This window comes from Mauremys reevesii, linkage group 16 (genome assembly GCF_016161935.1).
Source record: "Mauremys reevesii isolate NIE-2019 linkage group 16, ASM1616193v1, whole genome shotgun sequence".
Lineage (NCBI taxonomy): Eukaryota > Metazoa > Chordata > Testudines > Geoemydidae > Mauremys > Mauremys reevesii.
This window is the reverse complement of record NC_052638.1, coordinates 4,462,456-4,487,821: the sequence shown is the minus strand read 5'-3', so window position 1 is coordinate 4,487,821 and position 25,366 is coordinate 4,462,456. Positions and strand designations below refer to the sequence as shown.

The 25,366-nt window shown below is 50.5% G+C and overlaps 1 protein-coding gene and 1 non-coding gene across 2 annotated transcripts in view; both read right to left on the bottom strand.

Annotated features, from left to right (window-relative positions):
• Nucleotides 1-17,816, bottom strand: part of VAC14 (VAC14 component of PIKFYVE complex) — a 205,545-nt gene extending 187,729 nt beyond the window's left edge. Inside the window, exons 1-2 of the mRNA XM_039502852.1 lie at nucleotides 17,597-17,816; nucleotides 1,556-1,706 (exon numbers count right to left, since the gene is read on the bottom strand). Coding sequence (XP_039358786.1) covers nucleotides 1,556-1,706; nucleotides 17,597-17,700 — 255 coding nt within the window. The 5' untranslated portion in view covers nucleotides 17,701-17,816. The remainder of the gene's footprint in view (nucleotides 1-1,555; nucleotides 1,707-17,596) is intronic.
• Nucleotides 17,817-20,825: 3,009 nt separating this feature from the next.
• TRNAG-GCC lies at nucleotides 20,826-20,896 on the bottom strand. Its single transcript has one exon. It is a non-coding gene; the product is annotated as a tRNA-Gly (tRNA).
• Nucleotides 20,897-25,366: the final 4,470 nt, after the last annotated feature.

Sequence of the window (25,366 nt, the reverse complement as noted above, 5' to 3'; positions counted from 1 at the left end):
TCTAATCTATAAAAGAAGCTTATTGGAACATCTCTGAGGGTGAGGCATTACCTGTATTCAGTTTCTTAATGTATTAGGCTTAGACTTGCGTGTTTTGTTTTAATTTGCTTGGTGACTGACTTTGTTCTGTCTGTTATTACTTGAAACCACTTAAATCCTACTTTTTAAACTTAATAAAATCACTTTTGTTTATTAATAAACCCAGAGTAAGTGATTAATACCTGGGGGAGCAAACAGCTGTGCATCTCTCTCTATCAGTGTTATAGAGGACGGGCAATTTATGAATTTACCCTGTAAAAGCTTTATACAGAGTAAAATGAATTTATTTGGGGGTTGGATCCCATTGGGTGCTGGAGACAGGTAACCTGCTGAGCTGTTTTTAGTTAAAGTCTGCAGCTTTGGGGGTATGGCCCACATCCTAGGCCTCTTTTGCAGCAGGCTACCATGTGTGATTTCATCCAGGGATAGCTTGTCTCTAGAGTGGTGCTCTGCGCTGAAATGCAGAACGAAATGCTATAAACCGACTGCCTTACTTTTTCCTTCCTCCCTCGTCAAGACATTTTTCATAACTAAGTGCGTCTCAGATGCAAAGCCCATTGTGACTTCAGCCTGTGGATCAGGTTGTTCGTGCACAAACCTCCCTGTTTTACTGAGCTCAAAGCTGGATCCTGCAGCCATTACTCAGTGCTCTCACTGAGGAGAACGGCGTAAAGGACCTAAGGAAAGGGGAACAGATCCTTAATCTGAACAGAAGCCAGTTACGTTTTCCCTTGCACGCACCCGTTACAATAAGGTGGCAGTGCAATAGCACAGCACTAGGATTTCAGTGACTACTAAAAGTAGCCTAAAGTCTTACTCTGAAGTCCAATGGAAAGATGCAGTGTAAATTGATGCAATGGTTTACCCATGTCTGTGCAGCCCACCATGGTTTGATTAAGCCTCTGACTGGGGCTGGCCTCTGTTCTAGCTATGTTCAGGGCCTGCGGATGCTGCAATAAGCTACCACGTTGTGGGAGTGAGTGGTGCAGGGCTATGTTTTATCATAAGCACGTGGCATTGACATATAATTCACACAAAAGATTGTTTCCCTTCAGTGTCTTCCAAAGCCCAGGCAATGCTGAAAGGTCTACTAAGCTCCCAGACCTGATCCCACATCTCCAGCATTTGGTGGAGTTCATGGCTTTCGCCTTGAGCATCTCATAACGAGCAGAGTAACTTCTGCTGCCTCTTCTGAGGTGGACAGAACTCAGTCTCCTTAGACATGGCTTGTCACGTGCCTGTTCACCTCCTTCCCCAGCCCAGCACCAGTGTTCATTTTTCATTTTCTCCCCAGCAGCTGGAGTTTGCCAATTACAATTAAATGTTTCCATCAAGCAGCCGGGGCAGAACGCAGGGCTCGGATGCACACCCTCTCTGGGTGAACACTACCTCACGGAGCAGGGCGTTGACATCAAGGAGACTGCGGGGGGAGCACTTTCCAGCAGCCTGTAGACCATAGGGAGCAGATGCTCACATGTGACAGTGGCAGGCGAAATCGAAGAACTGGAACCCCTACCTTCCCGAGAGCAATGGAGCAGGCTGCCAGACCGATGAGCCCCCCTTTCCTGCTGTGAGGGTGCTGCGAGAGCGCAAACTCTTGTGACAGGATCTGGATGACATGCTTGATCTGTGCTGCGTTGTTCTGAGCCACGAATTCTCGCACCAACCTAGCAGAGAACAGAGGGGAGGGCAGGAAGCTTTAGCTTCTTATGACAGAATATCTTGGCCTGGCTTCCACAATGCCTCAACTCACTCCCCTCGGGGAAAGCCAGCAAGTAAAAACAGGACAGATGAACAAGTAACTGGCTGCTCCTCACTCCTACCCCCTCATTTACCTCCACCCTGCCTTGAACCGGTCCAATCATTTCATGAGACAGACAAGTGTTCTGCCACGGCAGACTCCTGAAACAGCAGCGTGAACTCACTTCCTCAGGGGGACCCCCCCTAAAGACAAGTGGCTCATCCCCTCTTCTGGTCCTTCAACTACCCCAAAAATCCCCTGTGCACTGGGCTGGGGCAGGCTCCCTAAAGATGCCCAATGTCTACGCAGCCTTAAACCTACAAGACTCAACACAAGCATTAACTGCTTTCTACAGTTAACGTCCACCTCCCAAGCCTTCCCAAGAGCAAAAGGACCCCTCCTCCTCCCAACCAAGTGAGGAACAAGTGTGGCACTTACAAACCACAGAGAGTGGGAGTTATGACCCAGAAAGAGATTAGGAAGAGCATTCAAATGCATCTCAGGCTTTGGCTACACTTGCATTTCAAAGCGCTGCCGCGGCAGCGCTTTGAAGCGCTAAGTGTAGTCAAAGCGCCAGCGCTGGGAAGAAAGCCCCCCCCAGCGCTGTCCCTCCACCCTCCTCGGGGGAATAACGGACAGCCTGGCTGCGCGCCTCAGCTGCGGGGCTTGACTACACTGGCGCTCAGCGCCCGCATTTGCAGAGCGTGCAGAGTGTGTTTTCACCACCTTGCCAGCGCTGCAGTGTGGTAAGTCCTCACTGTGAGCGTCCTCCTAGCTCCCAAACTCCTTAACGGTTTTGCATTAAACTTTCAAGGGGGATTCTAAACTGGGCGAAGATCTCATGTGGGATTTTAAGCAATTTAGTTTTGGTCAAACTGAAGGGTTCAGTCCCATTTTAGAGCACAACACCTCCCCAGTCCTTTAAGAGTCAAATGTAGATTCAGTCAGCTTCACTTACAATTCCTATTGTACCAAAAGTACTGCTGGCGTGGCAGTAACTGTGATGCAATGGAGCTCATGGAAAGAAAAATAAGCGTTTGTCACTCACATTACTGCACACATTGTCTTTGCCATAGGAAAGAGGACATGGCAGGGTTTATGGAAGAACGGTTCAGAATACACGTGGCTCACTGGGAGAATTCTTCCCTGGCATGCAGGAGGCCAGGGTTCAAGTCTCAGTCAGTGCATACATAAGAACAGCCATCTCGAGTCAGACCAATGGCCTGACTAGCCCAGTGGTTTTCAAACTGCAGGTCGCGACCTAGTCTGGGGTTGTGGAATATCAGGCACTGGATCGCACCGGCTCTGGTCAGCACCACTGACAGGGCCGTTAAAAGTCCCAGCAGCAGTGCTGCCCGGCTGAGGCAGGCTAGTCCCTACCTGTTCCAACACCGCACTGTGCCCTGGAAGCGGCCAGCAGCAGGTCCAGCTCCTAGGCGGGGAGCCACAGGGCTCAGCACGCTGCCCGAGCACCGGCCCCGCACACCGATTGGCCGGTTCCTGGACAATGAGAGCTGGGGGGGCGGTGCCTGCGGGCGAGAGCCGTGTAGAGCTGCTGATGCGCCTCCACCATTGGGTGACAGCTGGTTCTTCTGTTATATGAAGGGGGTAAATAACACTTCCTTAAGAAAGTCAAGGAAAGTGTGGGCCCCTTGCTGAATGAGGGAGGGAACCTAGTGACGGAGGATGTGGATAAAGCTAATGTACTCAATGCTTTTTTTGCCTCTGTCTTCACAGACAAGGTCAGCTCCCAGACAGCTGCACTCTGCAGCACGGTATGGGGAGGAGGTGACCAGCTCTCTGTGGAGAAAGAAGTAGTTCGGGGCTATTTAGGAAAGCTGGACGAGCACAAGTCCATGGGGCCGGATGCGCTGCATCCGAGGGTGCTAAAGGAGTTGGCCGATGAGATTGCAGAGCCATTGGCCATTATCTTTGAAAAATCATGGCGATCGGGGGAGGTCCCGGATGACTGGAAAAAGGCTAATGTAGTGCCCATCTTTAAAAAAGGGAAGGAAGATCGATCCAGGAAACTACAGGCCAGTCAGTCTCACCTCAGTCCCTGGAAAAATCATGGAACAGGTGCTCAAGGAATCAATCCTGAACCACTTAAAGGAGGGGAAAGTGATCAGGAACAGTCAGCATGGATTCACCAAGGGCAAGTCATTCCTGACTAACCTAATTGCCTTCTATGATGAGATAACTGGCTCTGTGGATGAGGGGAAAGCAGTGGATGTGCTAATTTCTGGACTTTAGCAAAGCTTTGATATAGTCTCCCACAGTATTCTTGCCAGCAAGTTAAAGAAGTATGGGCTGGATGAATGGACAGTAAGGTGGATAGAAAACTGGCTAGACGGACGGGCTCAACGGGTAGTGATCAATGGTTCCATGTCTAGTTGGCAACCGGTATCAAGTGGAGTGCCCCAAGGGTCGGTGCTGGGGCCGGTTTTATTCAATATCTTCATTAACGATCTGGAGGATGGTGTGGACTGCACCCTTAGCAAGTTTGCAGATGACACTAAACTGGGAGGAGTGGTTGATACACTGGAGGGTAGGGATAGGATACAGAGGGACCTAGACAAATTAGAGGATTGGGCCAAAAGAAATATGATGAGGTTCAACAAGGACAAGTGCAGAGTCCTGCACTTAGGACGGAAGAATCCCATGCACTGCTACAGACTAGGGAACTGAATGGCTGGGCAGCAGTTCTGCAGAAAAGGACCTAGGGGTTACGGTGGACGAAAAGCTGAATATGAGTCAACAGTGTGCCCTTGTTGCCAAGAAGGCTAATGGCATTTTGGGTTGTATAAGTAGGGGCATTTCCAGCAGATCGAGGGATGTGATCATTCCCCTCTACTCAGCACTGGTGAGGCCTCATTTGGAGTACTGTGTCCAGTTTTGGGCCCCACACTACAAGAAGGATGTGGATAAATTGGAGAGAGTCCAGCAGAGGGCAACAAAAATGATTAGGGGGCTGGAGCACATGACTTATGAGGAGAGGCTGAGGGAACTGGGATTGTTTAGTCTGCAGAAGAGAAGAATGAGGGGGGATTTGATAGCTGCTTTCAACTACCTGAAAGGGGGTTCCAGAGAGGATGGATCTAGACTGTTCTCAGTGGTAGAAGATGACAGAACAAGGAGTAATGTCTCAAGTTGCAGAAGGGGAGGTTTAGGTTGGACATTAGGAAAAACTTTTTCACTAGTAGGGTGATGAAGAACTGGAATGGGTTACCTAGGGAGGTAGTGGAGTCTCCTTCCTTAGAGGTTTTTAAGGTCAGGCTTGACAAAGCCCTGGCTGGGATGATTTAGTTGGGTTTGGTCCTGCTTTGAGCAGGGGGGTTGGACTAGATGACCTCCTGAGGTCCCTTCCAACCCTGAGATTCTATGATTCACTTTCTCCACACCAGCCATGATTTTACAGACCACTATCATAGTCCTCCTTATTCATCTCTTTTCCAGATTAAAAAGACTGGGACTATTCAATCCCTCCGCATACAGAAGTTGTTTCACATCCTAATCATTTTTGTTGCCCTTCTCAGTACCTTGTCTGTTTCTAATATAACTTTTTTGAGATGGGGCTACCAGAATTTCACAGTATTCAAGGTGTACCATGGATAAACTTTACAAATAAAAACACCTCATGCCTCCCCCCTTTTTTTAAGGCACTATTTGCAAATTATTCAATTTCCTGCCATGAAAACAACACTTGAAACCAAAGCGATCATAGGACTTGCACTCTGGACAGCCATGAGTAGAACCTCAACTCTTCAGAGCAAGTTGAATAAAGTTTTCATGTAAAACATCCCCTCCTTTTCAGAACCCACTACCAAGCTGTGCTTATGCAGTTACTGTACTAGACTACAATGGATTTAGATCAACATGTTCCGACACCCAAAACCCAATGGAACGTGACTGAACAGTCATCCAAATCCTCAATGCCACATCTGCATAAAGGGCTGCAGCAGCATTCTATAGACACCAGACCAATGGAAGGGAAACCTCTTCCTCTCATTAAACCGGTCTCATACTCATCCCCCCTCCACTGCTGCTGATGGGGCTGCATCACTGCAACTAGATAGATATAATGCTGTAGACTTGGGAGAGGGCTCCAGGCCAAGGATTCAGGCACCTGCACGGAGAGGTTCAAGCAGTTGGACCATTGGTGATGCAGTGGTAGAATTCTCTCCTGCTCCAGTACCATCGGTGCAGGCTACAGGGATGACACCACATGCTACTCTCACTGCCAGCCCGACGGAGCAGTAATGAGTGCAGGGACAGAGAGAAATAATAGGGCTTGTCGACACTGGCAAGTTTTGTCGCCAAAAACTGCCTTTTGGCAGTGTACAAAAAGAAGTACACACTGCAAGGTCACTTTTTTTTAAAAAGCCGCCTAGATTTGGCGACAAAAAACATCCACCCCTGCGAGACTTGTCTTTTCCCCTCCCTTTACTGTCGACAAACAGCCAGTGTAGACACCACAGGATTTTTTCCGATTTTATTGGCTTCCAGAAAGTATCCCACAATTCCCATGCTGCCGCTCTGGTCAGCGGTTTGAACTCGGCTGCCCTGCAGCCAACCCAACCCTCCTCCTTGCAAGCCCCGGGATTTTTAAATCTCATTCCTGCTTGCTGGCTTCCCAGAGGAGCTTCCCAGGGGAGCATGGCTGGGTATTGCACTGAACGCGCTCCCGCTTGGACCACCGCTGAGCTGTTGGATCTGATCAGTATATGGGGAGAGGAGTCTGTTCAGTAGCAGCTGCGAGTGACCCGTAGGAATCGGGACACATGGGCAAATTTCTCAGGGCTTCTGAGAAAAGGGCTAAGATTGGGACACACAGCAGTGCAGAGCGAAGATAAAGGGGCTGAGGCAGGCATACCACAAGGCGCGAGAGGCAAACCATTGCTCCGGCGGTGCACCTAAGACCTGCCGCTTCTATAAGGAGCTGAATGCTATCCTCGGTGGTGACCCCACCTCCATCGCCGATTGCCCCGTGGATACTTTGCATACAGCAGAAAGAGGGGTTAACCTGGAGGCTGAAATTGTGGATGAAGAAGTGGAGCTAGAAGAGGATGTGGAGCTCCCAGCAGGGTCGCCCGGTGGGGCAGGCAGCCAGGAACTTTTCTCCACTCCAAAATTGCTCAATTGGGAGCAGGAAGCAGATGTGACACTGGGAGCTGAGACTTGTGTAGGGAATCGAAAAGTGGGAGGCAGGTAGTGTTTTCTGTGAGCTGGACATTGTCCTGTGTAGCTAATCTGCACGGGCAAGCAGGGCGTCAATGGACATCGAGACCTGCAGGGAATCCTCCAGAGAGAGGCTCTCGAAAGTTTCCAAGAGGTACTTGTTAATCCTCTGCTGCAGATTCCAAGGGATTGCAGCCTTGTTAGTTCCCCCATTGTAGGAAACTGTCCCATGCCGTTTAGCAACCACTGCAGCTGGGACCAAAGCGGCACATAGCTGAGCTGCATATAGACCGGGTTGAAAGCTGCAAGCATTTAGCAGCTGAGCCCTGGTTTCTCTGGTCACCCTCAGTAGCGAGATGTCAGCCAGCAGGTTGGCCTGTGAAAAAGTGTGGGATAATTTTAGAATGAGATGCCTGCTAAGGTGCCCTGCAAGCCAAGACCTTTTTGTCCGTACGCACAACCACCTTCCCCCTACTCCCAAAACTCACCATGACTGGGGTGCTCACAGAGCTGTGTGCCCGCCTAGAGTCTCAGAGAGAAAGTGATTTCTACTAGCAAAATGCCCTTTTTACTAAAACGTTTCAATCGTTTGCCGGAATGTAACAAGCCCTCTTCTGTTCAGCACAGACTTTGAAGAACACACCACGCACCCCCATGGACCAGTTGCAGCAGATAAGAAAAACCCCTAGTGCAGCAAAGACGACATGTTCCGCAAGGTTATACAACGCGATGAGAGACAGATCAGGGAATGGAAAGAGTGCTGGGAAGCTGAAAGGCAGGACAGAAAAGAGAAGGCTGCTTTTGCTAGGCAAGCGACAGAGCGGATGATAAAAGTTATGGAGGATCAGACAGAGATGCTCAAGTCTCTGAGACAGCTGCAGACTGAGCAGATCTGAGTTCAAGTGCCTCTGCAGCAGAAGCACAATTCTTTACCTACCCCACCCCCCTCCATGCCCACACAGTCCTTTTCACTTCGCAGCACTCCACCCCCTCCCACAGCTTGCACAACGATAGCTGGAGCTACACACACTTGAGGTTTTACCCTTTTTAACAATAAATAAAGGTTAAGGTATTTAATAGTACAGCGTTTTTATTCTGTGTTCTACAAAAGCATACAGCAATCAATTCACTCTCGGGAACAGGTTCCTAAAGCCTTGTGTTGCATGGATCTTAGACCCCAAAATTGTACATGGATGCAACATGGAAGCAACTCCAAAGCAGACATGCGTAACTGCCCTCCTTGTCCAAGTGGTTCCTCAAAGCCTCGCTGATGTTAATAGCAGCCCTCTGGGCTCCTCTGACAGCCCTAGCTTCTGGCTGTTCAAACTGTGCAGCCAAGCGCTCAGCCTCAGTGCTCCACCCCTGAGCAAACATTTCACCCTTAGAGTCACACAGATTACGCAAAGTGCAGCACACGGCTACGACCACGGGAATATTATCCTCGGTAAGGTCTAGCCTGCCATTGAGACCCTCCAGCGAGCTTTCAAATGGCCAAAGGCACATTCGACTACCATGCGGCACCTGCTCAGTCTGTAGTTAAAACGCTCCTTGCTGCTGTCCAGGTGCCCTGTGTAAAGTTTCATGAGCCAGGGCTGTAAGGGGTAAGCCAGGTCTCCCACGATTACTATGGGCATTTCCACATCCCCCGGTCTGGAAAGAAAGTCCCTGCCGGCAGCTTTCTGTACAGGCCACTGTTCCTGAAGATGCATGAGTCATGCACCTTTCCAGACCAGCCTGCACTGATGTCCGTGAAACGCCCCCGGTGATCCACAAGCGCCTGCAACACCATGGAGAAGTATCCCTTCCTATTGATGTATTCAGAGGCAAGGTGGTCTGGCGCTAAAATTGGAATGTGTGTGCAATCTCTGCAAAGCCATCAACTATTTTATGCACATTTCCCAGAGCCATGGTCCTCCACAGCAGGATGCGATTTATTGCCCTGCACGCTTGGAGTAATAACGCCCCAACAGTGGACTTTCCTACTCCAAGTTGATTTGCGACTGACCGGTAGCAGTCTGGATTCACCAGCTTCCACACAATGATTGCAGCACGCTTCCCTACCGGAAGGGCCACTCTCAATCTGGTGTCCTTGCACCGCAGATCGGGGGCCAGCTCAGCACACAGCTTCATGAAGGTTGCTTTACGCATCCGCAAGTTCTGTACCCACTGGTCTATGCGATCCCACCAAGCAGTGCTTGTTTCCCTAGCCCAAAAGCGACACGCTACCGTATGCAGCTGCTCTGTGAATGCACAAAGCCCTGGTAAGATGCTGCTGAACATTCTGTGAACCCAGGAGCAGAGTCACCTAATAGGATCATGCATTTGGTTTGTTTTGAGCAGGATTAACATTAGCTCTGGTCTCGTGCATTGGTTTCAATGAAAGCAGCTGCCCTCTTTCCATTCAGGGACACCCTGGACACTCACACGAAAAGAAGAGCAGAGCTTCCCACAGGGTCTAAGCAAGGAATTCCGCTTAGAAATTGCCTTTTTAAATCAAAAGCTTCCCATTCTGTAGGGCAATGCAGTAACTACATCTCTAACGAGGGAGAGGGCTGTTTGTGGCTCAAGCAGTACGAGACCACCAAGCCAGAGTAAGTGTTTTTCCATTTGGATTTAATAACCAGAAAGAATTTATGGGGGCAGGGGGCAGATCTAAAAGCTTTTCTATATGGGGACTCTTGGGACAGTTAAGATAAATTAAGTGCACTAAGACTCTGTGTGGATGTTCTCCCTCAGTTTTAAGTTAGGTATGTTTGCACTGCAGCTATGCCACTCTCGTGCTGTAATGTAGACACCCACTACCGCAACAGAAGGGGTTTCTCTGCTGCTGTAGTCAATCCATCCCCTCTAGGCCAAAAGAAGAATTCTCCCTTTGACCTACTGGTATCTACATCAGGGCTTAACTACACCTCTGAGAGCTGTGAATTTTTCACACCTCTGAGTGACACAGCTAGTAGAACCTCAACATTTTAGGTGTAGATCAGGCCTTAACCCCCTTTGAAAGAAAGTCACTTTACTCCTGAATGAGAGCATCCACACAAGGGCTTCATACACACTAACTTCACAATTCTACTTAATTTCCCTTAACTTTCCTGGGTTTCCCCACGTAGACAAGCCCAAAGTGTGTTTTCCCTTATCCAGAGCTAGACGAGTTTGACAACTACAAGAGAACCTCAGAGTTATGAACACCAGAGTTACAAACTGACCAGTCAACCACACACCTCATTTGGAACTGGAAGTAGCCAAGCAGGCAGCAGCAGAGACAACAACAAAAAACACAAATCTACAGTACAGCACTGTGTTAAATGTAAACTACTAAAAATGGGGAAAGAGGCATTTTTCTTCAACACAGTAAAGTTTCAAAGCTGTGTAAGTCAATGTTCGGTTGTAAACTTTTGAAAGAACAACCGTAATGTTTTCTTCAGAGTAATGAAAATTTCAGAGTCACGAACCATCTCCATTTCTGAGGTGTTCGTAACTGAGGTTCTACTGTACTGACCACCGCACTAAATCTACTAGCCAGAGAGCGAGATGAAAGAGGTGGACAAGCAACCCATCAGCAGCAACACAAGTGTGATATCAACACAACAACCTCTGCCTTGCTGGAATACCCACCAGACAGGTGTCTCCCAACCATGCCTGAGGGTTCCAGATTAGGGACCAGCTTCTGGCTAGTGTATTTTGGATGAATTTAAAGCTTCACAATTAATCGCACTGTTAATAACAGAATACCATTTATTTAAATATTTTGGGTGTTTTTCTACTTTTCAAATATATTGATTTCAAATACAACACAGAATATAAAGTGGACAGTGCTCACTTTATATTTTTTTATTACAAATATTTGCACTGTAAAAATGATAAAACAAAAGAGTATTTTTCAATTAATCTCATACAAGTACCATAATGCAATCTCTTTATTGTGAAAAAAAATCTACATTTCTAAGTTTCACTCTGTTACGTAACTGCTCTCAAAAACAAAACAATGTAAAACTTTAGAGCCTAAAAGTCCACTCAGTCCAACTTCTGGTTCAGCCAATCACAGACAAGTAAGTTTGTTTACATTTCTGGGAGATAATGCTGCCAGCTTCTTATTTACAATGTCACCTGAACATGAGAACTGGCATTCGCACGGCACTTTTGTAGCCAGCATTGCAAGCATTACGTGCCAGATATACTAAACATTCATATGCCCCTTTATGCTTCGGCCACCATTCCAGAGGACATGCTTCCATGCTGATGATGTTCATTAAAAAAAATAACGTGTTAATTAAATTTGTGACTGTACTCCTTGGGAGGAGAATAGTATGTCTCCTGCTCTGTTTTACCCGCATTCTGCCATATATTTCATGTTATAGCAGTCTCAGATGATGACCCAGCATATGTTGGTCATTTTAAGAACACTTTCACTGCAGATCTGACAAAACGCAAAGAAGGTACCAATGTGAGATTTCTAAAGATACCTACACCACTCGTCCCCAGGTTTAAGAATCTGAAGTGTTGTCCAAAATCTGAGAGGGATGAGGTGTGGAGCATGCTGTCAGAAGTCTTAAAGAGCAACACACCAATGTGGAACCACAGAACCAGAACCACCAAAACAGAAAATCAGCCTTCTGCTGGTGGCATCTGACTCAGATGATGAAAGTAAACATGCGTCGGTCCCCACTGCTTTGGATCATTATCGAGTAGAACCCCTCATTAGCATGTATGCATGTCCTTTGGAATCGTGGTTGAAGCATGAAGGGACATATGAAACTTTAATGCATCCGGCATGAATATTTAACGCATCTGGCACATAAATATCTTGCGATGCTGGCTACAACAGTGCCATGCGAACACCTGTTCTCGCTTTCAGGTGACATTGTAAACAAGAAGCTGGCAGCATTAGCTCCCAGTATCTTGTCATAGATTACCTTCAATAAGCAATTCTCTTAGGGGATATTCAGTAGACAGCGGAAAAGCAGAACTATAGGACAGGGTCTGGAGTTTGGCTGCAGTCAGAGAGCTACCATAAGCAATGAAGATTTTCACTGAGCCTAAACAAAATGTGCAATCCATCCTCTCAAAAGAGGACCATAAAGATTTCTCAGCCACTCAACAGACATGGCCTTGGGGAAAAGACTGCTTTCAGACACAAGCTTCATGTTTGTAGCCTACGCCCAGCATGAAGTCTGCATTTCCTATTTGAGACACTAGGGGAGTTGCTTTCACTAACCAAGTCAGCTGCTTAGAAGGATCAGTGTCATGTTGATGTAACAAGCAGGGGGCGTGGTAGCATTACCGAGCATCATTTTCCATGGCCTACATTCCTGACACCCACTTTTTCATGCTTCTCTCAGTGCATTAGACCCTTGATCCCACAGCTTGTTCGTAGCCAGGCTTGGAAGGATTTGATTTTTATTGATAAATTTTGATAAACATCGATGCTGTAGCTCACGAAAGCTCATGCTTAAATAAATTTGTTAGTCTTTAAGGTGCCACAAGTACTCCTGTTTTTTTTGCGGATACAGACTAACACGGCTGCTACTCTGAAATTGATCTCATGGTACATGCACAAACCGACAAAAAAAATATTCCAACAACAACAACAAAAGTTTACCGATAGGCAAACTAAGAAAAATATTGCTTGAGAACTTCTTGGAGTTCATGGAACATGGGTCCATCAATGGCTATTAGCCAACATGATCAGTAAGCTTAAGTTTTTGTCACGGTAATTTTTATTAATAGTCACGGACAGGTTGCAGGCAATAAACAAAAACTCACAGGAGCCCATGGACTGTCTGTGGTTGAGGAATGACAACCGGAGCCCCCCCTCCCCCCCCCGGGGGGCAGGAGGACTGACAGCCTGAGCCCCGCTGCCGAGGCGGGAGAGGGTACAGCTCCACTCCCAGCTGCTAAGAGCTGAAGCCGAAGGGGGCCCAGTGAAGTCTCAGAATCCCTGACTGCCCTGGCCAAACTGTGTTTTAACGCTCAGGGATGCAAGTCCACACACTCAGTGTCCCTAAACATCCAGAAGCTGGGACTGCAGGACAGGGGATGGATCACACGAAATTACCCTCCTCTCATCATTCCCTCTGAAGTTTCTGACAGTGGCCAATACCAGACGACAGGGTAGTGGGCTAGATGGATCACTGGTCTAACCCAGTATGGTCAGTCTTATGATACATAAACAGGGAAATTTCAACTAGAAGTAGAGAGGTTATTTTAATCTCTGGTGCGCCCGCTGCTAGAATACGGTGTCCAGTTCTGGTGCCCACAACTCAAGAAGGATGTTAAATTGGAGAGGGTTCAGTGAAGAGCCACAAGGATTAAAGGATTAGAAAACAAATCTTATAGTGATAAGATTCAAGGAGTTTGATCTATTTATCTTAGCAAACAGAAGGCTCCTGGGTGACTTGATTACAGCCTAAAAGTACCTAAATGAGGAACAGATATTCAATGATGGGCTCTGCAGTCTAGCAGGGAAAGAGCTAACACGATCCAATGGCTGGAAGTTGAAGCTAGACAAATTCAGGCTGGAAACAAGGCGTAAACGTTTAATCCTGAGAGTAATTAACCATTGGAACAATGTAGCAGGGGTCATGGTGGACTCTCCATCACTGACCATTTTAAACCTAGATTGGATGTTTCTCTAAAAGATGATGCCTAGGGTGTGTTTTGGAGAAATTTACTGGCCTGTGCTATACAGAAGGTCAGACTAGGTGATCACAGTGGTCCCTTCTGGCCTGAGAATCTATGAAAGTTTGTGATTTATTGGTTATAAAACTTGAACTTTTGGAATCTCAATGTCTCCTCTCATTAAATAATTATTGTCTGCCCTCCCCACTTTCTGATCCCCCAAAATTTCCCACAACTATGAAAATTTAAATAAATTTAAATGGAAAAAGATGCCTAAAAATAAACAGCTCTCTCAAAATTATAAAAAAATTGATTTCTGCCAAGCCTGTTAATAGCCATTAGCTGGGCTGTCCCTGCTGTGCTGGTGGAATTTCTTTGGGGTCCCCCCCCCTCTGATTTATTGAGAGCTTTTATTTGAAGGGGCAGAGCTGTTCAATCTTTAGCAGAGTCCCAAAGGTTTCCTGTCAGTTAAATAAGTATTCCTGACAAAACAGTTTGACGTAAGCAATCTGTCTAGGAATCCCATCCTCTCAGTTCACCTTTTACTCGACACTTGCGATGCCAGTTTCACTACTTTTCAGGACAGTGCCTTGTGGCAGTAAAGACATGAATTTCTTATGAAAAAAATCAAGCAAAATATTTTTGGGGGTGGTGGAGAGGAGGATTGCAAACCTTGCAGGGCCTTCTTTATTCAGAATAAAGTAGCACAAGAAAGAAAAGAAAAAACACCTTACACTTAAGTATGGCTACACTAGAGAGCTTAGAGCTTGCATGGATGCAACTGTGCACTGTTCACTCTAGTCTAGCTCCTGTAAGCTGATGGGAGAGAGCTCTCCCGTCGACTTAATTAATGCAACAGTAGCTCTGTCAGCAGGAGCTCTCCCACTGACATAGCGCTGTCCACGCCGACACTTAGCTCAGTCGCTGGGAGGAAGGGGTGTGGCTTCTTCACACCCCTGAGCGACATAAGTGGTAGTGTAGACATTGCCTCAGCTCCAGTTCAGGACAACTCAAATTCAACATGTGTCAGAGATTATCAATGCAGACTGAAGATACTCAGAGCAGTGCTAATCGCAGCTACTTATCAAAGGGGTTAAAGAGATGAGTCAGATATGATTTTGTACATTAAAAACATGCTGTGAAGTACAAATGCTATCACAGGGAGGACTGATCTAGATTTTACTCCAGGGCAATTCTGCACCAAAAAATTAAAAATCCTGGAAAATTCTGAGAAAGTTATTGTCAATATAACAGTATATAATCACACCACCAGTTTAATTCCCTAATTGCTGAGAGGAATTGAGAGAAATCCCCGTGACAACCCAGTTCCTGTTTCTCTGCCCTTCCCACCCCCTCCAGCCCAACCGGTGGGCCAGACACACTCCCAGAGCCCAGCCATGGGACCCTCCCCAAACCGCAGACACACATTCCTCCCCACCCCCCCCAGCTCAGCCATGGCGGGCCCCGAGCCCAGACACTCCTATCCCCTCCCCTCCCACCCCAGCCCCAACACACACATCCCCTCCCTACCCCCACAGCCCCCTCAAGCCCAGACACTCACATCCCCTCCCCCCGCCCCGAGACCAGCTGCCCACCCCAGACTAGACAGTAACATTCCCGCCAGCACAGAAACTCACCCCACCCCCACTGCCACAGCCCAGCCACTTACACCCTCTAACCCCCAGGGATCCAGAGGGAGAAACAGCCTGATGGGAGGCGTACATAGAGTTTCCTTCCTTCAGGGCCTACTGGGAACTGCAGCTGCTTGGAACCCTCCTGTTCCCTCCCCCTCATCTCGTCTTCTATTGTGAGCTGGGCTCTACTGGTGCAGGGGTGGGCAAAGTATGGGCTGTGGGCTGAATCCGGCCCACCAGCCATTTTAATCCGGCCCTCGAGCTCCTGCTGGAGAGCGGGGTTGGGGACCACTCCACACGGTTCCCAGAAGCAGCAGCAGCAGGGCCCCTCTCTATCTTCTGTGTGTAGAGGCAGATAGGGGGCTCCGCTCTGCACACTGCCCCCACCCCAAGCACCGCCCCCACAGCTCCCATTGGCCAGGAACCGCAAAGGGTGCCACAGGGGCGGTGTCTGCAGACAGGGCAGGGTGCAGAGCCACCTGGCCACGCCCCCGTGTAGAAGCGGGAAAAGGGACATGCCACAGTTTCAGAGAGCCGCTTGAGGTAAGCGCTGCCTGGAGCCTGCATCCCTGAGCCCCTGTCCACACCCCAACCCCCTGCCCCAGCCCTGATTCCCCTCCTGCCCCCCATGATCCCAGCCTGGAGCACCCTCCTGCACCCCAAAACCCTCATTCCCAGCCCCACCCCAGAGCCTGCACCCCCAGCCAGAGCCCTCATCTCTCCCCCCCTCGCCCCAGCCCTGATCCCCCTCCCACCAACCGACATCCTTGGTACCAACCCAGAGGACCCTCCTGTATCCCAAGCCCCTCATCCCCAGCCCCACCTCAGAGCCTGCAGCCTAAGCTGGAGCCCTCCTACACACACCCCACTGCCCCCTCCCACACCCTGAATGCCTCGTTTCTGGCCCCACCCCAGGGCCCACACCCCCAACCAGAGCCCTCACTCCCTCCCAGGAGGACAGTGGTGCAGCATCCCCCCAGGAGTAAAACACAGCTTTGAGCTTCCTTCTGTCCTTAAACATGCTAGGTTCTGACAACACCCTTAAAGTGGTTTCTGAGCTCTCTTCAGTGTTGCTGCTAGACACTTGCTATGGACCAACGCTCAGCACAGCCCGCATTGGCTGCCTCTGTAGTACGCAGGCTTCAGAGCCGCAGTTCACCACTGACCATATCTTACAAAGCATGCGACTGTAAAGAAGTCTTTGGAAGATTATTACCTAGGCCTGGGATATCAAATCCCACACACATTGCGACTGCTTGGAAGGATTGAGAAAGTGAGTGAAAAGGGTATGATGCTGCCTTTGGGGTGGGGAGTGAAGGCAAATGTGAGAGCACTAAGAAAGCTTATGCTGGAGTAAGTAGAGTGGGCAGAGAAGGAAAGAAGACCGGACAAAATTAGAACCAAAGTAACCATCTGCACGTAACATTTTACCATCCTATAAGATCTCAGCCAAAAACCAGTAAGAAATGTCTGTAACACACACCCCAATACCCTAAAGTTTAAATCCCTGTCAAATGTGCTCCATGGAAAAGGAACACATCAATACTTAGAGAGCTAGACAAGTTTCCATCTCCAGGCAAGAAGCAAAAATGTCCTCTGGTTTCCGCTGCACAGCACCTTACACTGATGAACAATTTAACAACAAACAGAGCAATAATTTCTTTATTGCATCACATGAGATTTTATTGTTTTGAATCTCCAATTATGTAATAATGTAACTGATTTTTCACAGCTAATACTCTGCTTTGAGCACTCCACCCATGTTCTGACAGTGAAACTTGAGTATCACTGTTTGCTTTGTGTCAAGCTCCCACACTGGAAATGCTTTTGTGTTTAGAACCACAATTTCAGAGGGATACTGAACATACTGTGCTGTTATGAAAGAGAAAGGAAATTCTGGATCGGGTTTTACACAGCTCTGTCCTTTAACTCAAACTGTGGGTCACGACCCCAAAGTGGATCACAACACAGTTTTAATGGGTTTGCCAGGGCGGGTGCTAGACTTGCTAGGGCCTGGGGCTTCACCTTCAGCCCAGGGTGGCAGGGCTCGGGTTACACACACCCCAGGACTGAGGCCCTCGGGCTTGGCCCCTCCATCCCAAGCACTGGGGGTTCGTCTCGCCCCCTGGCTCCTGGGGACACGGAATAACGTGTGTTGCCGAAAGGGGGCTGAGGTGCAATGAAGTCTGAGACCGCTGCCTGGCAAACTGCCCCGGACTTCGGGGACACCGGCCCCTGGAGCGCCAGCTCGTGTGAACCCCTCACTCCTGGTGTGAACCCCTCGCCCCCGCTGGGCCGCCCCGAAGGATACAGCCCCCCCCCGTGCCTAGCGCTGCTCTGCCCCAGGCTGGACCCCGAGCTCCGGCCCCGGCCCCCCGGCGCTCACTTCTCGATCTCCAGCGCCGCCACCTTCCGCTTCTCGTAGAGTTTGTCGTTCAGGGCCCGCACCACGCTGGGCGCCAGGGGCGAGAAATCCTTCTCCGGGTTCATGGTCCCGCCGGGCCCGGCCCGGCCCGGCCACAGCCCCGCGCCGGGGGCGGGGGGGGAGGCGGCGGCGGCACAGGGCCCCGCGCGGGTCTCGCGCGTTCCTCGGGGCAGGCTGCGGCTCGCGGGCGCGGCACTACAGGGCGGCAGCCATGTTAGCTCGGGCACATGACAGCGAGACCCCGCCCCCGTCCCGCCCCCTGCTCGCCGCGGAGCTTGGCCCCGCCCACGTGGCCGCGGCTATTGGGCTGGTTCGCTCCGGCTCCCCTCGCTGAGACCCGCCCCCGCGTTCCGTAGTGGCACGTTCCAGCCGCCCGTTCGTTCCATAGCGGCCCCGCCCCGCGCCCGCGCCCGCGCCGCTGGGACCCGCCGCGCCCAGCCGCGGGGTGACTCGAACCCGGCTCCGGCCGAGCGGCGGGGCCCGCGGGGTGACTCGAACCCGGCTCCGGCCGAGCGGCGGGGCCCGCGGGGTGACTCGAACCCGGCTCCGGCCGAGCGGGGGGGGTGCCCGGCCCGCAGGCAGGGCCAGCTCCAGGCACCAGCCCAGCAAGCAGCTGCTTGGGGCGGCCAATGGAGAGGGGCAGCACATCGGCTCTTCAGTGGCAATTTGGTGGCAGGTCTATTAGTCCCTCTCGGGAGAGAGGCAGGAGACCGGGGATGCTGCAAACATCTGATCAGCAGCAGGGCACTGCCCTGCCAGCCCCCGCTGCCCTCGTCACCGGGCAATCCCACTGCCAGCGCTCTGCCCAGCCCCAGCCGCTCTGCTTGGGGAGCCCAAAGCACCTGGCAAACATGAACAAATTCACGTTGCAGGCGGGCACCCTTGTCCCCGTTTTACAGATGGGGAAACTGAAGCGCAGAGCCGCTCAGTCCTGAACCAGGCAGCACATCAGTCAGGAAGAGAACTCAGAGTCCTGGCTCTCCTGCTCTACGCATACAGCGCTGCCTCTCTCACACACAGGTGCATTAGGCATAAAATGATGGAGCAGGTGTTTGAAGTTCATGCTCGTCCTCGGTGATGCGCTCTAGGGTGTGCGACTAGAGCAACACAGAGAAAGAGACTCACTTAAAGCCCGGCCTGATACAACACACGCCAGGCACAGTTTGTCCACCCGCCCCGTTCACTGCATTAGATTTGTACAATGTGGTCATTCAAGCAACCAACAAAAACCCATTGCCCAGTAGCTGCTCTTTACCCAAACTCAGGTATTCAAGCCCTGTCTACACTAGCTATTGGAAGCGCTCAGCCCCAGGTCCATCACCACACTGCAGCAGGCACTTTACACAGTGTATGGGCCCATGTTAGACAGGAGCTCTCCCTTGGTCCCGGTGCCCTCTGCTGAAGGAAGGGGACCAAGAGGATATTTTCACTAGCACAAGCTTGAGCTATAGCTCTCCAAGTCCACCTAGCATTTAGGTGTTACTCACCCACCTCAGCCCAGCCTCCATCCCCTTTCAGCCCTTACAGAAACGCAACCCAGCCACCACTATCAAGGCTTGCAAACTGGTTTCCTAACTTCAGAGGAAGAAATGCCCCAACCTTGCCCCAAAATTAAGTTCATGGAACTGAACTAGATGATCTGGGCATTTCCCCATCGAGTGACTGAGTGGTACACCTGAGAACGGACATGTTGGGTCTTAGTCCAATTAGTAATGGGGCAGGGCAGAGCGTCCTGTCCCAAACCACACCACCCTGTCCACCACTGACCAGTTCCTCCACGGACAGGCAAGGGAAGGCCTGAATGCCACGCAGGCTGACTGCCTCAGCCCCAGAATTGGTCCCTTTTCTGTCAGGAAACAGGCATGATGGGAAAGTTCATACTGTAGCCAGTCTGGGGGTGAACAAGGCCTTTGGCTGCAGGGCTCTTAACGCAGCACATATCACATTGGTTTTTAAGCCATTAAATAATAGGCAGTGAAGGGGAAACATTTTCCTCCCTACACCCCTTCCAATCTATGTTCCAGCATCCTACCCTCCCCCCCACTTCTAAACCCACCTAGCTGAGCCTGGACTCTGTACCCTGGTAATACACTTCCTTAGGCTGTGAGATACTGGTACATCATGAAATCCAGCTCCAAGTTAGAGCCTTCCCCACCCTGGCCAGATGTGACTCTGTACAAGGAGCTGGTGATCTGAACGCTGTTCATGCTGCTCCTGATCAGCTCAGAGTCCCTGGAGAGCAGATTCTGCAGTGCCCAAACCAGCACCCTGATGGAGGGAGAGAGCAGCACCTGCTCTCCCATGGTTACCAATGGCTGGCAGCCTGTCAACCAGCAACTGACACAGCAAAGCTGGTTGAAAACCTCAGCTGAGGAAGAGCCGTCTGGGGCTGTGCATTTCCCACTGCAGTCCCATGCCCCTCCACATAGACTGGCATACATTTCAAAAGGCTGCTCCTGCACTGGCCAGGAATCAAACGCTGGCCGCCCCCGGGGCAAGCGAGAATTCTGCACTGAGCCACCAACATCCCAGCTGCAGGAAAAGGCTGCACCAGTCGTTTAAGGACTGAGCCCTGGTCTACATAGCATTTAGATCGACCCAGCTATGGCACTCGGGGGGTGTAAAACATTTACACCCCAAGCGCCGTACGTAAGCCGACCCGACCCTGCTGTAGATGCAGTTAGGTGAGCGAAGGAATTCTTCCAGCGACTTCGCTAGGGCCACTCAGGGAGGTGAATTATTGACACTGATGGAAAACCCCGACCATCGATGTCAAGAGCATCTCTGGTGCTTGGGTGGCACAGCTACAGATGTGCTTCCATAGCCCCCATAGTGCAGACAGGCCCAGAGTGCCAGGGATCCCCCCGGGCCAGGAACTGCAAGTCATATACACTGAAGCTGCTACATCAGCAACTGATCAGAGAAGAGCTGGGGCCATTAAAGAGCCCTGTGCCAGAGGTTTCCCTTGGGGTAAGGTGTGATCTAGTGAGAACAGCACCATTGCAACACTAGAAGTGTGATTCACAGAGGTTATAGTATTTCATGTGACTGCTCCTCTGCCCTGGTGCTAGAAATCTGATGTAACAGGTTTCCTAATTGTTTAATCAGTCCCCTGGAAAGGACGGACTAGGACAGAGGGTTAGGTTGGTGCAGGGCAATTATTTTAATTAAGAAAAAAACACCCTGCTCTTGCATTGGCCGGGAATCGAACCCGGGCCTCCCGCGTGGCAGGCGAGAATTCTACCACTGAACCACCAATGCTGCAGCTGGTTAAAACTCCTTCTCCAGCTGTTTTGTTCACGCTGCACATACGGTGACAGGAAGTATCTGGTTACAGTCCTGCTCTGGGACCATGTAATTCTGGCCTTAGACATTTTAACTCTTTCACCATAGATCGTGGAAACAAGAGCACCCCCAGGCTCGTCATTTCACTGTCTTGCTCTTCATTTTAGGGCCTTGATTTCACTTCCCAACAGGCCATTTGCAAAAGTGCTCAGCTCAGCCAACGACACGTTTGGCTGAACTAACAGTAGAGCGAAGGTCTCCGCAAGCCGGGATCTCTGCACTCCCCTGGGGAAGCGAGGGGAAAGGATCGTAGCCTGCAATCAACTGACAGCAAGTCTGACTGGGCCACGAGTAACACCTGAGACCATGCAGGAGCCACATGACAGACAGACACACACACACACACACGATGGTGACACAAGCTCCGTGTGCCAATAGCAGAGGTTCTTGGGGGATAGGAAAGCACCCTGTGCGCGGAACTGTTGCTGCAGAAATTAAAACTGCCTCCATTGGTCAGGGGCGGCTCTAGACACCAGCGCGCCAAGCAGGCGCTTGGGGCGGCCGTTTCCCGGGGGGGGGCGGCATTTGGCTCCGGTGGAGCTCCCGCCGGCATGACTGCGGCAGGTCCGCTCGTCCCGGGCTCCGGTGGACCTGCCGCAGGCATGCCGGCAGGAGCTCAACCGGAGCCGCGGGAAGAGGGGACCCGCCGCGGGACCGGGGAAGGGCGGCGCAGCGCTCCGCGCTGCTTGGGGCAGCCCGATTTCTAGAGCCGCCCCTGCCATTGGTCTGTCTGAATGGATGCCCTGGACGCCAAGGAGTGCTCAGGCGCCCTGAGGGTTATTTACTCACAGGGGCTAGGACAGGAGAGGAGCTGGGCATTGTGACTCATACCCAGCTCCACCAGTGGGGAGTGTGGCACTGCCAACTAGGCACAGGCTGGCATGGAGCCATAGGTGTGAGCAGGAGGCTCCTGGGTTCTGGGAAGTTGGCAGGGCTGCGGCCAGAGGAGAAAGTGCTGGGAGATGCTTTCCCCGGCTGCAGCCCTGCAACCTCTCAGGACATGCCAAGCCTGGGCCCCCAGTGCTGGTGCAGCCTCCGTGACACGCACACATTTTAACTGTGAAAGAGCCACAGGCAGCTCGCGAGCCACTGTTTGGCCACCACTGGCATATACCAACTGCACTCCCAACTCCTAAATCCCAGACAAGAGCGATTACACTCCCGTGTCTTTCATGGATTCTGCTATCTTGGCTACTAGGAGAATGGTGTTGCCAGCTGTGGGTGTGCCGCCTGCAGGCCCTGTATGCACTAGAAAATTAACGTTTGGCTTGCAGCTTGTTGCTTCTTCTTTTGCTCTGCTCCCAGCAAGCAGGGTCAAGGGGGGGAGGGGAGAGTCAGGGGTGCACAGCTGGCCCACCACAGTCCCAGACTGCAGGCCGGGGGGCGGGGATCTAGTCACAGTGTTGGGTTCTTAGGGATTGGCTTGTTTTGGCCTTGTTTTGAAATGGGATTAGCTTGATTTCTGATGTATTGTGAAAGTCGGGGGGCTTATTTACCACGTGAAAGTTGGCAACTGTGCTCATTACCTGTATAGTAGATTGTTTTTTGAAAAAGGGTTTTTAAGGTTACCTACTATAATGGTGTCTAATCTTCCCAGGTTCCACTGGAGGACCTCTGCAGGGTCAGGGTCTCAGGGTTGTCTGTGAACGCTAACACCTTAATTGAAGGAGACAGAGGTGTCCAACCTTTCAACAAATGCTTTCTTTATCCAAACTTAGTTGCTTAAAAAAAAGGTCAGCTGGAACTGAATTGCATTGTCTCTCATCGTCCATTGGTAGCTATAATCAGGCCAAGCCAGTGTTAACAAGGAATCAACTACACATTTTGTATTCTGTTGACTCTTGTGGTGTCCCCTTTTTTCCAGTTTTCAAATAGCAGCGTTTTCCAGTTAAGACACTTCCTGGATTTTCGATTGTGGGGAGAGGAGACTGAAAGAACCTGTGGGAAGAGAAAAAGGTAATTGGTTGATAAAGGTAATGGTGTTGCTATAGGGAACTTAAACTTCTTAAGGGGTTTGATTTGTTCAAAAAAGAACTAGATAATTCATGCAGGACGGGTCCATCAATGGCTTTCAGCCAGGATGGGCAGGGATGCTAGAAGCTGGAAATGGGCGACAGGGGATGGATCACTTGGTGATTCCCTGCTCTGTTCATTCCCTCTGGGGAACCTGGCACTGGCCACTGTTGGAAGACCGGATACTGGGCTGGCTGGACCATTGGTCTGACCCGTCTGGCTGCTCTTATGTTCTTGTTACATTCTTATGTGCAGCCAGAGAGAGGAGCCCTTGCAGGTCTGTGGTTCCCCCAGCATCCTCGCTCCCCATGGAAAGCCCCGACACCTGGGCTGCAGCTTCCCCCACCTCTGCTACTGCCCTGCCCTCAGCTTCCCCTCTCAGCATGCAGTGCCAGGACCGCGGCAGAGGCTCTGTCGCTGGACAGGGATACAGGTGCTTCGGCTCATTACTTCCCAGTGGCAGTGGTCTCTGGCCACAGGTAGATTCGAGGGGCTGCAGGCAGGGAAGCCACATCCCAGAGCTTCCTTTCCTGCCTGCAGCCCAACAAACCTGCCTTTTGCCTATTGGCCCTGGTGCCAGGGAAGGCTGCAGCCCAGAGGGGGCAGGGAGAGGTACCATGCAGTCCCAGTGTTTCCTTCCCTGGCTGCAGCCCCACAAATCTTCCTGTGGCCAGGGCCTTTCTTCCAAAAGCAGTTATTAATAAGCAGCTTGGCTGCTGCCGATGTCTGAATCCCATTCTCTGCCGACTGTGAACCGCTCTCCGCTGGTGCACTAGGTGGTATTTCAGGTTCCGGTTGAGCCTCTTGTGCCAGTGTAGCTGCTGCTGCAGGTGCAGGCTCTGTGGCGCCCTTTGGTGCTGGCTCACTGGACTCCGGTAGGGTTGTAAGCATGGGCTCTGCTGCTGACTGCTCTGCCAGTTCCGATCCTTGGGCTGGTTCTGGCTGGGTCCCAGAAACTGCATCTACAACTGCTGTCATAGACTCTGATCTGGGGTCTGGTTCCACCACCTCTGGCTGGGTTCCTGTAGGAGGCTCAGGAATGGAGTTAGTTGTGGAGGCCTGTTTAGCCTGGCTGTGGGTGACCATCCCCACCCTTTTTGTTAGCCTCACATGGTTGGCTAAGTCTTCTCCCAGCAGCATGGGAATGGGATAATTGTCATAGACTGACAAAGTCCATATCCCTGATCAGCCCTTGTACTGGACAGGCAGCTCAGCTGCAGGCAAGTTAAGAGTTGGCCTTAAAGGGTTGCACCTGGGCCTCTGAATTTGGGGTCCACCACGGATTGGTGGATAGTTGACACCTGTGCTCCAATGTCTCTCCATGCACTAATCTTCCTCCTGCCCACAGTCACAGTTTCCCCTTTGCTCTGGGGGTATTTGCAAGACATCTGGGCCTGAGGGCTCTTGGTGGGACTCCTGGGTGATGAGCTGTAGTCAGCTGGTGCTCTTGGCCTTCATAGAATATCAGGGTTGGAAGGGACCTTGGGAGGTCATCCAGTTCAACCCCCTGCTCAAAGCAGAACCAATCCCCAGATAGATTTTTTGCCCCAGATCCCTAAATGGCTCCCTCAAGTATTGAGCTCACAACCCTGGGTTTAGCAGACCAAAGCTCAAACCACTGAGCTAGCCCTCCCCCTACTACCAGCTGCTGGCAAGCGGGCCAGGGATATGCAGAACATGGTATTGGATTCCTGCCCACCCTGGCTAATAGCCATTGCTGGACCTATCCTCCATGAATGTATCTAGCTCTTATTGAAATCCTGTTATAATTTTGGCCTTCACAGCATCCCCTGGCAAAGAGTTCCACGGGTTGACTGTGAAGAAATACTTGTTTTTGTTTGTTTTAAATCCGATGCCTGTTAATTCCATTTGGTGACTCCTAGTTCTTGTGTTATGTGAAGGAGTAAATAACACTTCCTTATTCAATTTTTCCATGCCATTCATGATTTTATAGATCTCTAGCGTTTCCCCCCTTAATCATCTCTTTTCCAAGCTGAAAAGACCCAGTCTTTTTAATCTCTCCTCATACAGAAAGTGTTCTATACAACTAATAATCTGTTGCCCTTCTCTGAACCATTTCCAAATCCAATATATCTTTTTTGAGATGGGGTGACCAAATCTGCACGCACTATTCAATATGTGGGTGTGCCATGGATTTATATAGAGGCAACATGATATTTTTCTCTTTTTATCTATCCCTTTCCTAATGATTCCCAACGTTGTTCACTTTTTTAACTGCCACTGCACGTTGAGTGGATGTTTTCAGAGAACTATCCACAATGACTCCAATCTCTTTCTTGAGTGGTAACAGCTAATTTAGATCCCCATCATTTTATACGTATAGTTGGGATTATATTTTGCCAGGTGTGTTAC